Source organism: Nothoprocta perdicaria, unplaced genomic scaffold (assembly GCF_003342845.1).
Source record: "Nothoprocta perdicaria isolate Ctin4 unplaced genomic scaffold, notPer1 scaffold_122, whole genome shotgun sequence".
Taxonomy (NCBI): Eukaryota; Metazoa; Chordata; class Aves; order Tinamiformes; family Tinamidae; genus Nothoprocta; species Nothoprocta perdicaria.
In genome coordinates this window covers 1,188,244-1,201,714 of record NW_020454339.1, presented here as the reverse complement: position 1 = coordinate 1,201,714, position 13,471 = coordinate 1,188,244, and the positions used below count along the sequence as shown (strand labels likewise).

The following is a 13,471-nucleotide window of genomic DNA, read 5'->3' as shown; positions in this document are numbered from 1 at the left end:
TTTTTTTTTTTTTTTTTTGCTTGTTCTAAGCATATTTTGGAAGACACAAAGATGTGAAAAAAATGAGAAAAATATGGAATAGTAAAAGAGGAAAAAAAAATGGTCTCATAACCAGCCTCTTGCTCCTTGTCCTTGCTATCCCCAATAGATCACCGAAACACTGAGATTTTAGGGAACATTTTGACTTAAGAAGCTACTTTTCCACAGTGCTRCTTTGAGCAGTATTTTGCCCATATATCTATATTTTCACAATTGCCATTTTCCATTTCATCTTAAAAGTCAACCAGCAACACATTTCTGCACTCAATTTTAAATTATACTATTCTATTAGAAAGTCCAAATGGTCTAGAATATGATGTGGGCTTCATTTTGCAACTCCCACAGAGTCAATTTTAACTATCTCTAGCTCTATTCCAGTAGAGCAGGAATGGAAATCATTGGAGAAAAACTCAAATCCCCTGTTTTCCCTTTATCTTTTGAAAATCACTTTAAATGTTTGCACCTTGCCTACTTTTCCTCACTCTTCTTTTGCCTACTTTTCCTCACTCTTGTCGATTTCTTTTCCATAACCAAATTTACATAACACCAATATGAATTTTTTTTTACTGTCCTTTAGGCCATGGAATCTGCTGGATGATTGTTATTGCTTATAGAAATCAACTAGGTAAATTCTCTAAAATGACTACCACAGTGTCCCTTAAAGATGCACTTTGAGTCTTTTTCCCCTAAATCAGAAAGATATAAGCTAAATTTTTTAAGCAGAAAAATAGAAACTATGACTTTTTAAATGTCACAGAAAACCCTCCCAGTTTTACACAGAAAGTAACAGCTACAACTTGACACACAGCTGGCAGTGATGCCAGGTCTAAACATACTAATTTTATGGCAAACATCTTGTGCTGGTTCTGGAACATTCATGAACTCTAAAACCTATTGGAAAGTTGGAAATATTCATTGACCTTCAGTTTTTCCCACCAGTCTGAGTAGAGTCCTCAATGAATGGCCTTATGTGACTTGAGACCTCAGACTGAATGGACTTGAAAATAGCAGTGATGCCATTACTAAATGAGTGAGAAAATATTATTTTTCTGCAATTGCAGGCAAGCAACATATGTTTTTGTGATTTTTCTGGTCTTCTTTTCCCATACCCATGTTGGTATTCTGGAAATAGACTATCTAATCCTAGAGCCTTTTACTCTAAGCCACTTACAGTAAGTACTGTGTCTAACATATTATTTTACATGAAGAATACATTTCTGAAGTGAATGTCCTGATTGTACCCCACTGCATTTTTTTTCTTCACATGGAGCACTCTAGGAGTGCACGACTAGATTTCTTTAGGATAAAGTCATACCAGAACACAAGTCACACCACTATACAAGTACAACTAATACAGGCAAGCTGCTGATGGACATTCAGTCCAAAGGATCACTCTAGCCCTMGTTTGAAAAACGGCCCCTCCCAAATGGATATAGGGTCAATACCAAACCTTCAACTCATTTCCGCTACTGATTGTTTCTTTCAAAGTACATTGCTTCGTGTTAGATGTAGCTATAGGCAATTACTATGATAGGCAAAATTACTGAAATAGGATAATTATAGAAATGTTGACAATAGATTCCTGTAAGACTTCAGCATATGACTTTTTGGCAGGAGAAGAGAAAGGGGTAAACTTCAATCCATTTAATTCRGAAGAGAGTAGAAAAGCAACGAATGTTGAAGTTTTTTGGCTATTGAATATTCTTTTCTACATCATCTTGTAATATTGAGCACAAAACCACAGGAGGATTGTGTGGCAAGTACAGAGTCCTTAGTATCATTCATAAAAATTACCTGGGGTAAGGTTRAGTAGCATTTTAATGGGTTAAGCAGAATTTATCAGACTCTTTTCTGAATAAATCATCCATGTCAAGACCTACAAATTAGTCAGATATAAATAGATCCAAACCCTCTTAATATTCTGTAACTGCAGCTCTTTCTATACTTTCCTGCAGAAAACATCTGTGAAAATCATAGAAGAAATAAATTTTATTCCATTATAAATTTTACTCCTCTATTCCACAATATTTATTCCACTATTCCACTGTGCTAGGAGCCTGAAAAAGTTTTTAAAATTCTCCCTTCTAAAAAGGCTTTTCTGACCTGAACTCCCAGAGAAGCATTTTGAAACTCTGAATCGCTGTAATCTAATGGTAACAAACCTTTTTGCCTCTGAACCTCCACTGAGWAAAGAACAGCAACAGTCATCTATTGACCCCACTTCTTTCCTGAATGTGTGTTAATCTGTACCTTGAAAATCCCCTGGATTGGAGGACCCATCAAGAAAAAATGAAACACTCTCCAGAGCCAGATTACCGACAAACTATTCCCTCAAGATATTACCACAAAATCAGTGGCTGCAGAAAGGACGTAATAGCCTGCATTTCCATGAAGTGGGCAAGATACTGTTCCTGTTATCAACTTAAGCCATAAATCCTGATTTGGAGGATTTGCAGTTGAGTTCTAAATGTCAGAGTCAGAGTTCTAAATGGAATCTCTCTCAAAAATCTTCCCAGCTTATAGCTGATAAGTAGTAGAAGTCCTGCAGACTGTCTCTTCATAATCTAATAGTACTACATTTCTCCCCAAGATCATTTGAAAATTAACCTGTAAATTTACTAATGCAAAATCCAATTGGCTGGGGAATATGAATTTCTTTGCCTTCTCATCACTTCTTTCTTTGACTCTGGCTTGAGTCTTTCTGGTTTCTTCCTACCCTCCAGGTAAAGACAATTACCCTCAAAAGACAATACCTCCCTCTAAGTCTCATCTTTGATATTTTTTAATAAGTTCATTCTTGTAAAGCAGCAGGACACACATAGGGCATTCTTGCTTCTTAACCTAAAAACTGAGAAAAAAATATATCTCTAGCAATACCCCACTGGTCTTTTAATCAACTGTCCATCTGGTCAAAATCTGGGCAAGTCAGATTAGAAACAGTAGTGTATTCTCCTAAGTAATGCCCAGAAGAAAAAAATATCCCAAATCTGAAGCAAATGGCAACGGGAGGGTAGTTTGGCTTATCGAATTGCTGTAAACAAACCAATCCACTGTCCTTCACTTATCTGCTTTTTCTTTTTTTCAAATMCTATTTCAAGCAATCACCTTTTGAYTGGGCAGCTTAACAGTTTGCTGTCATGACAGCTTGGACCCCTCTGAAATGAATAACAACTCTCTAAAAGTGAAGATTAACTATCAGAAAATTATTCTTATACTATTTGCATGAAATACTCAAGGCTTGGTTTTTTTTTCAACTCTCTTGAATTTAAAATGCAGTAGACATAACAGACTCCAGATTTATTTGCTATGATGTTTTGCTGCCAAGCCTTTTCTSTATAATCATATTACTTAAAGTATTCATGAAGGATGGAGTTGTTCCTCCTTTATGCAAAGTGTCAGACTGATGACAGCTCTCCAATTATTTTTCAGCATGAAAATTTAAAATAAAGAAATAAGACTAATTGGAATAATTAATCATATAAGGGTACTTAAATGGCAAGGGAATATACMATATGCATACAGAAAAGTGAAGCTGGCTAGTCTATTTCTTCATATTTGTTACAATTATTTTTTTAAAGATTAGCAAGAAGGTTTGTTCAGTTTTCTGTTAAAAATTTCTCACATTTTTACACCCTTAATGATATCAATAATAATCTACTAAGCAACAAATAGGTCTGTCATGCCTTATATATAATGCAGTCCGAACTCTAGAGCAAAAATGTCACTATCATAAGAAAATACGCTATACTTTATTTTGCCTCCTGAATTTTATGATCTATTCCTGRACAGATTTATCTATTTGTCCTCTATCTATTAAAAAATAAACATGCAGACACACTAATCCCTCTAATTTTTAATATTGCATGAGTSCTTGTTTCTTAAAAGCAACAATCACCATATTGATCATTGTTGTCCTGCTAAGAGACACATCTACATTAAAAACAACAAAAAAATTACATCTTCTAAAAGATACATTCTGCATAAAAATATTCTGTATGGCTGGCACTGAAATACATGTATGCAGGAAATTATTCAAACTCAGGTCCTGGATTCTGTAACATATAGCACTTTTCCATTGAGGTAAAAATGGCAGTCAGGCTGTGATTGTTCCAAAAGCACTATCATAATTCTTTAAAAATTGATATTCAAAAATTTCAACATTTTCCTCTACAGATACAGTTCCCAAAAAAGCACCTGAGCCTTCAGTACCTGAAAAATCAGTTGAACCAGATAAAGCAACTGAAAAGGAACAGGGTCAGCTCAGTGGTGAGAAAGAAGATACCAAGTGAGTAAATTCAATTACAAATCATGACTTCTTTTACTGACGTATTAAAATAGTTTTGCAATTTTGTGTACTCTTTAAAAGTCCTTCCACTTCATTCATCACACTGTAAGAATCTGGAGGGAACAGATTATGTATATAATTTCAATTCCAAGGCAGCCACACATATGAGGTATTCATTTAGTAAGTGCTTTTGGTAGATTTTTCTGTGTCTCATTCTAAATTGCAGAAATGAGGAAAGGGATTTGCTGTGTCTGAAGTGAAATACCACTATAAACTAATTCTAACATTGTTATTGCTCAGTTAGTATTATTCTACTACTCAAGTTGTGGGATGCTGCCCTGAATAGCTGAAATGTTTGCTATATCATCTTAATATAAGAGATTTTTACCCTGCATATACTTTTTGTTGAGTTATACCATTAAATACATATTAGTATCTGCAACTAGAGGACTCCTCAAGTCTCTGCTCAAGAATAAACAAACACATGAGATCATAAACGTGATATGAATGAGTGCCCTCTCAAGAGGTTTGCAGATGACACCAAGATGGGAGGAAGAATTAACCTATTCAGCTTGTTCATATTTCATTTCAACAAATTCATTTTGCTAAAACAAAAGTAAATGTGAAGTCCAGAAAACAGAAATCTTGGATTAATATATGCTCATTACAGAACCATAATTTTATAGAACATTTCAGATGAGAAGACACCACTAGAATGTACCTGGTCCAACCTCCTGCTAAAGTGAGGGCCAAATTTGATCTTAGTTTCAGTCTCTAAGKTAGATCAGATTGCTCAGAGCCTTGTCTAGTCCATTAATGAATACCTACCTCCAAGGACAGAGGTAGACAAAATTCCTGGACAATCTGGTCCTATATTTGACCTCTGCATAACAAAATTAATATTTTATATCTAATCAGTGTTTCCTTTGCTCTGACTTCCTTCTGTTGCTTTACCTCCAAGAACGGTTTGGATATATGTCCTGTATAACCTACCTATTAKGTGGTGGAAGACCACAGTTATCTCGATCTTCTCATTTCCTTTCTTTCACCAAGAGAGTTTATAGTGCCAAGAATAATTAAGCAAAAAAAGAACATATGCACCTCTAGAAGTAATGCATGTGATAAAAATAATGCCTACAAAAATGACTGAAAATGTCATGAATAGCTTAGTAATTTAGATGTGAATCAGTAGGTCAAAAATGAAAACCCAGGTAAAACATCTCTGTATGTCGTTTCATTATATATTGTTATAAGCTTATGGCTCCCGCAGTGAATTCTGTTACTATGCTAAACATAATTGCAATATGCTTATGAAACAAAGGGATATGCTGCTTATTAGCAGAAGACACATATCGGTCTGTTAAAAGAAAAGTTAAAGTTTAGCTGCTTTCACAGCTGTTCACAGCTAACTCATTGTCATCCATGCACCTAGTTAGGTATATATGCTCAGACTTCAGTTTGAGCAACAGCTCCTAAAATATAGTAAATTCTTGTCAAATTCTACAGTGAAAGAAGTTACCTGACAAATTTTGCAGCRGAATCTGGAAAGCATGATATCGCTTTGGTAAAAAGGAAAGAAAAAAAAATGCAAACAAACATTCAAAACTATTATACAACTTTGGGATCTGTAGGGAGAATCATTTTGAACTTGTGCCTTTATTTTAAGTTTAGTTCATTGCCCCTGAAGATTCATGGGAGTCTGTTTATTCCCATTCGTGATCAAAGTCACTAGCCTTTTGTATCTGCATATTCAACTTTAAGCACTAGAGTACTTTTTAAGGAAACTAATTACATTATTCATGTAAGGAAAGCTACATAAATGTATACACATCCACAGAACTGGAGACAAATGGAGTCATAAAATCTAGCAGTATGCTAGTGAGTTAAACACACTCTAATCATTGTCTAGTACTGAGGCCAAGTAGAAGAGAACAACCCTTGCCTACATTATTGTAACTCCTTCCCCCTGCAAAACAGGAGGCCTCACAAAAAGGGGTCAGTTATAAAAGATCTTTGTTCAGTGCTGTTATCTGGGAACTTCCATACCTAGGAATTATCTGGCAAAATGTTAGCTTGACTAGATAAAATCCTATCAAGGACTACTCTTACAACTGAATGGGATACTCATTTGAGAATTTCAGTGATCAAGAGTTTTCCCTGGTGATTTAATCTACTGCTACGGACAGAACCATAATGTGGTTAGTTGAATGAAACACAGACTACTGAAATGGCTGGTGCAATTTTTTAACTCCTGTTAGAATCAGATCACAGAATCACAGAATATTCAAGGTTGGAAGGGACCTCTAGAGATCATCTAGTCCAACCTTCCCGCTCAAGCAGGCACACCTACAGCATGTGGCACACGGTGGCATCCAGGCGGGTTTGGAGACCTCCAGAGAAGGAGACTCCACAACCTCCCTGGGCAGCCTGTTCCACTGCTCTGTCACCCTCACAGTGAAGAAGTTCCTCCTCACCTGGAGATGGAACTTCCTGTGCTCCAGCTTATGGCCATTACCCCTTGTCCTGTCGCTGGCCATCAATGAAAAGAGCTTGTCCCCTTCTTCTCTGCATTCTCCCTTCATGAACTTATACATGTTAATCATATCCCCTCTCAGCCTTCTCTTCTCCAGAGAAAACAGGCCCAGCTCACTCAGTCTCTCCTCGTACGAGAGATGTTCCATTCCCTTAATCATCTTAGTTGCTCTTCTCTGGACCCTCTCTAGAAGCTCCAGATATATGAGTGAAGGAAAAGAAGGAAGGCGATGAGGACCTTAGTCTTTGTCACTATACACAGTTTAAGGTGCAGCTTTTGTTCCAACACATTTGACTTATTTGAAATTGCACAGCTTTCATCTAGATCACATCTATGTCTCTCCATATATAATATCAGGGGGTGATCATGAACTCCCACATAAGGACTTTAATACTGAAGACTTAGGCCCCTGCCTAACTATGCAATACTGCAGTCTTACACTAATATAATTAACTTACTGAAATCTGTTGGATCATGTGTATGTGTAACAGCTTATGAGATTGTGCACTAACTGTATACACCCTTCAATTCATCAGCACTAGGCTGGCTTTTTACCCATAGTTCAACACCACCTCTATTATCTATTAACAAGAAAATAGGGTTGTGAATCTCCTCTGAAAGAACAAACCAATTTATTCTCTTGCTAAGTGAATGACTTAGCTTTGACTAAGAATTCCCACAGAAACTGTTTATCCACATGAAAAAAAAATGTCTCGGCTTTCCCTCTCAACACTTCCTCATTTTTCAAATATAAAAATGCATTGTGATGGACATTAATAAAGAGCAGAGAGGCATAACTCTGTTTTGCCTACATCCATCTCCACACTATGTCTGAAAGAGGAGACACGCTTGAATGGTTGATGTGCCCAGGCACTGAATTATGACAGAAYGACTGAAACTTTTAATGGCTGTTTCCTAATGGCTTAGATAGGATTCCACACAGGTCTGCCTAGTCGATTAAGATATAGTTTTACTCCTCCATCTTTAATGATAATATAACAGAGTAGGTTATTTCCATGAATAGCTATGTGCTGAGCAATAATAATCTCAGTTTTGGAGAGAGCAGTAAGTATACACAGTCTCTTCACAGCAAGAAATTAGAAAATAGAGGAACATTCAGAATGCAATTTGCACTCAGAGGAGTCTTGTAAACATGGAGCTATCATAAAACATTAATTGCAGCCTTTATACTATATCAAGATTACTTCTGGAGAGGGCTTACACAAACATATAAGCATATACACAACAAAGTTTTAAAATGCAAGATGAAAATTACACACTGTATTGTCTGTAGCAGTTCAGCAAATGCTGAGTATTGCCAGGGAACAGCAAGGGCTGGGAGTCAGGGTCTGTGCTGAGGCCTCCCTGCAGCAACCCAGGAGCCTCCTGCTCTCACACCAAGGGCGAGGGGTATCCACAAGCTGCACTGGTCCTGGGCTGGCCCTGAGCCCTGCAGCCAAAGCTCCAGGACAGCACACACCCTCAGGACCCTGTGTTGTGCCCCTCACTATTATGGCCCTTAATTCTACAACCTCTGCTGAATTTCTTATTGTTTATTTTAAGGATTAAAATCTTTTTTTTTTTTTTAACTCTGCCCATGTTTTCTATTCCTTGTGCTGTGCTCATGCAGCCACGTGGTCAGCTAGATCAGCTGCCATCCAGCTGGGAAGAAATCTTTTCTCATGTGGGCTAATGCTGACCATGAGTACCCAAGAGCACACAGGAAGGGTGACAAGCAGCTGCCTCGTTCCACATCAGCAGGACTGACATCCTGAGAGCAAGAGGCTGTGATAAATAGGGTAGACTAGGCCATCGGCTAGTTTCTGGTCTTAAACCATAAGAAAACAACAACAAGAACAACAAAAATGCTTTGAAAAAAGCATTATCAATATTGTTTTTATAGAGTGAAAAAAATCCAGAAGTCCACATCCCAGCAGCACCAAAGTTCAAGGAATGCTTTTGGTATCCATAGACTTTTCTGACTTTGGTGCACGCTAAAATACCTCTCGAAGGAGAGGAATATTGCCATTTGTGCAGAAAAGAAAACCATATATGTTGAGGGGGGCAGTCCTTGGAATCTGATCTCTGAGAGAAATTTAAAAGAAAGCATATGATGCAGATGATCATAATCCTTTATTATCCGTGATGATCCATAATCATCAGTGTTCATATAGGAGAGGTTAATGTGAGGCCCTTGTGTGGCACTGCCCTGAGGGCTGGGAACCAGCACAGCATCTATGGCTTGTGGTTACTACAAAGAGCAAAGGGGAGGCAGATCCATGCCCATGAAATAGCAGCAAATATCTGGCCTCCTGAGGAGGTGAAGAACTTGCAGCAAGTTTGAGAAAGTGCAGGGGTGAAAAATGGTGCACAAAATGAAAACGGAGGGGTAGAAAGACCTCTCTGACCTGCTCTCTCCTGTGTCTTTCAAATCCTTTAAACCTGGCTACAGGTGCATGTGTTTCATCTCCCTAGATTACCAAGGTGATTACTGTTGATTAATATTAATATTAGGGCAGTTTTTCTAAAGCCCAGGGATCATGAACTGTGAAATGCTGTATAAAATGACAAACGGTAATCACAGGCCGCATACCTAAGAGCACAAAATGAAAAAAATACTGTGCTGTGTAACCAGCATTTCAGACGCTTTTAGGTTTCTTGGCAGTATCTTGTATAGTCTAGGGAATACTTTTAGGAGGAAAAAAATTTATATCTCATATACCACCTGCAGAATCTAGGTGTTATGAATAAAACATGTTTAAATAAAATAAAATAAATTCATTTTAATGCACTTAAATAAAATATAACAATTCAATGAAATGTATTTTGCATTCCCACACAATAAACACATGCTTCTGATTCTCCAGCTTTCAACATTTTTGGAAAAAAAAAAAAAAAAAGAAAGAAATACTAAAGGGAGCTCCACTGTTGCAAAGTGCCATATGAGGGAAGGTACTTCATGTAGACCGAATTCTGTTTTGTCTTTTGCCCTTCTCATGGTCACATCCTATTACTGAGTAGGTTATATCTGTGTGTCTCTGACCTATAAAGCATATTCTTTTTCTTCTCCAATTTGACTAATAGCAAAAAAAGATAGCAAAACAAACAAGGATTAAGAGGCAATTTTCTCTGCAATGCATAGCCAGGTTAATAAAGAGATCTCCTGCTGGTAGCCTGTTCTTAGTGAGTAATGAACTTCATTTAGCTCAATTACCTCAACCAGGAAAATTACCATGTTTATTAGTGCTTGCCATTCGCTAGTTACAACATATCTAGTAACACAGCAGATGCATCTTAGAGCAACTGTATCCTATCTCAGGAATGAAATCTCAGCACCCCGGAGAAACAGACCCAACATCAACTCACTGCAAAGACATCCTTATTTAAAGCAGGAACATGAGGGGCTCAGAAAGATCACACTCACAGTACTAATTCCAATTGACTTGAAAGTAAAGCAAGGCCAATGCTGAGCACTTCTCAAAGATCACAGTTCACGTACAGCCACAAGAATATTTTAAAAAGAATCTAGTATCTTTCTCTAGATGTTTCCAGCTAATCATTACAGTAGCTAAAATTGCAAACAGATGGAAGACATCCTGTACATTTTATAATTCTTGCCAGAAAGACATTAGCATATAAAAAATCAAAATATTTTTCTTAACACTTATATCCCACCTCTGTAGGTCTTTCAGAGCTTGTCACATTTATTGCATGAATTTAAATATATTTATTGGTTAAATCAAGAACCTGTAAATTAAATAGAAAGGTTGTGGTGTACTGCAAAAAGGATGAAACTTGCTGGAATCATAACTGAGATATATTTTCCCACAGGTTTTAAATTCCATCTGTATTGCAGGATGCAGTCACATGTATTGTTTAATGCAACTCACTTTTCAGGACAATCAGGTAGATTGCCTGAAGTTAAAAAGGTAGCAAATATCAAAGTTTGTCCCTGAGGATTAAAGGAAGTGAGTAAAAGGATAGGAATATCATAGTGGATGTTGAAAGGCTATTTAATTTTTCTTTTCCTTTCAGTACTTTAAATTAAGCTTCAGTTATATATCTCTTTCTGAGTGTAAAAATGAGAAAAAAATATCTTAGAATCTATCAAGGAAAAAATGTTATAGTTTTTCATAATTTGTTGCTGATTTACTCCTTTAATTATCAGCATTTTCTATAAATTCTTTCCCAATCTAACATTTTCAAAATAAAAATATATCTCTTTTTGTAAAGCTATAAATATAAATATAAAAATTATATATAATATAAACTATTACAAATATTCTCTCTGCTATCATTTGTTTAATCAATGTCTGAGAAACAGTCAAAGGAACAAGCACTAACATAAATTATTGTGTACGGTATAGCTGCACTAAACAGTTGTAAATATATCAGTGTCTCTCTGGATAAAGCTAATAACAGACATATAAAATTAAGTATAAACATGGTTTAGTATTACCATTTAGTTTCATTTAGCAAAGGAAAACTGATTATTATTTTATAAATTGTGTTAGTATTCATGCCTATAATTAAACTTGTCCAGTATTTTTATTGCTATATCCTGTATCCAGTTATATACTCCTTTTCCAAATATTAGCCATTTAAGATGAAAGCATCCCATGTTGTGTAGCATGGCAGCAGCAAGCTGCAAAGGATGTTTTGGAGTATGTTGAGGTGAGGGCTTGCAAGAAGGAAATCAGAAATAGCCAGCAGTGACAGACAGCACTGTGAAGAGCAGCTGGGAAATCAGCGGAGCCTGGCAGTCTTTTTTAGGGACCATGACAAATGGTCCTGAAAATTTGAGATGATAAATAAAGTGTGTTGTCTGCAGGGAAACTACTTACTTCGTTGCAGAATTCAGAAATTAATGTCTTGGGGTCTGGAGATAGTAAAAGGAGGTTCTTAGAGCAGAGGCAGTTAAAAGTCACCATGAAGGGCTTGTTTCTTGCTCTATCTCAACGAGTTTCTTCATGMCACTATGAAAGCTACAGGAAACTCATGCCTTATACAGGCAGCTATACTGCAAATTGCCACTAATGAAGCRTTTCAGTTTAATGGTGCAGGTAACAGTCAGAGATGACATAAACTTCAAWATATTGTAAAAGCCTTCCAGTGTTCACCCTAGCTGAGTCTGTGTCACCATGTCTTTGTTTTCATCCTTGCTAGTGGGATTAAATCTTACTGAGCTACAGCTGGGCTAAAAAAAAAATTATTCACCTCACAGCTTTTCTGCAGAGTACTCACCTCCTCCCAGGGACTATGGTAAATATTATTCCTATCCTCTGAAACAGAAACTACTGGAGCCAGGGATCTGCTAACTCTTTGTAACTGGTTTTGAGAGAAATGAGTCAGGCTASGTAAAGGGAACTAGGAAATGAAGTAGGATTCTTAGTCATCATGCACAGATCACCCTTTCCAAAGCTTTCTGCTTGACAAAAATAATAATAATAACAATAAAAATAAAACATACAGTAGTGCTGGGGCTTCAATATCAAAGACTGTGGATTTTTTTTGTTTTCTTTTACCATCTTTGAATCCTACCGTACGTCATTGGTGAAACATTTGGTTGTTGAATGTTTTTCTTCATCTGATTGAAATACCAAAGAGGTAACAATCCATCATTTCTCTACTTTTTGGGTTTTGACATTTTGTAACTTCCTACTAAAGCGTGGATCAAATAGAAGTTACAAGCTTCCCAGTTTCTTTTTCTGATTTTATATCATCAGTGTTATTTCACTCTCTACCTTTCCCATAGTGTGAGATCATAGTTATTTTTCCTTTAAACAAAACAGACAAAATTTTGTCTTTCTCAGATAAAATTTCTCTGCAAAATCAGCAAATCACTGATTTTCTAAAATTATTGTTGAAAAGTGCAAAGAGAAAATAACTTTCAAACATCAAAAAAAATTATTAAAAAAAACTGTATGTTTTCTCCTATATTCACAGTGGATAGGGCAAATTATATCAAAACAGAATTATCTTAGATATGAGTGAAAATTCTAAGACTGAAGATAGTGAAGCATGAGGATAAATTATTTAGGAAGATTATGAAATAGCTATCATATTAATGCTCATTAATAAATATGAAGAATGCAAAGTTTAAAGAAGGATTTGTTCTTCATGTTGATCAGTTTTACATAGCACTGGGTCATGCTCTGATGAATGCATTCTTTTCCTTAGTCATAAAATATTGTACACTTAAGTGCACAATAAACATAATAGGCATCATATATATGCATCAAAAACTATAAAAAATGAAAAACTATTTTTTAATCAGAAAAAAATCTTAGAATTTGAAAATGCTGATAATTAAAGGAGTAAATCAGCAACAAACTATAAAAAGCTATACCCCTTTTTCCTTAATAGATTCTAAGGGTTTTTTTTAATCAGAAAACTGATAAGACACAGATATTCCACGTAGAGATTTAATAACTTCTGAGTAAGAAAGCCCCAGCGGTACAACAGCATCAGACACACGAATAAGTGAGATCATCTTGTAATAGGTTTCTTTCCTACAACATTATACTTGTTCTAAAGCAATTAGTTTCTGATCTGATTTTTTCAAAAAAAAGAAATACACAGTAGATATCCAGTGAAACTGAACTTTGTATCAA

The 13,471-nt window shown here is 36.1% G+C and overlaps 1 protein-coding gene across 1 annotated transcript in view; it reads left to right on the top strand.

The window, feature by feature from the left end:
• CNGB3 (cyclic nucleotide gated channel beta 3) overlaps positions 1-13,471 on the top strand; it is an 81,716-nt gene that overhangs the window by 28,660 nt on the left and 39,585 nt on the right. Inside the window, exon 4 of the mRNA XM_026054558.1 lies at positions 4,213-4,324. Coding sequence (XP_025910343.1) covers positions 4,213-4,324 — 112 coding nt within the window. The remainder of the gene's footprint in view (positions 1-4,212; positions 4,325-13,471) is intronic.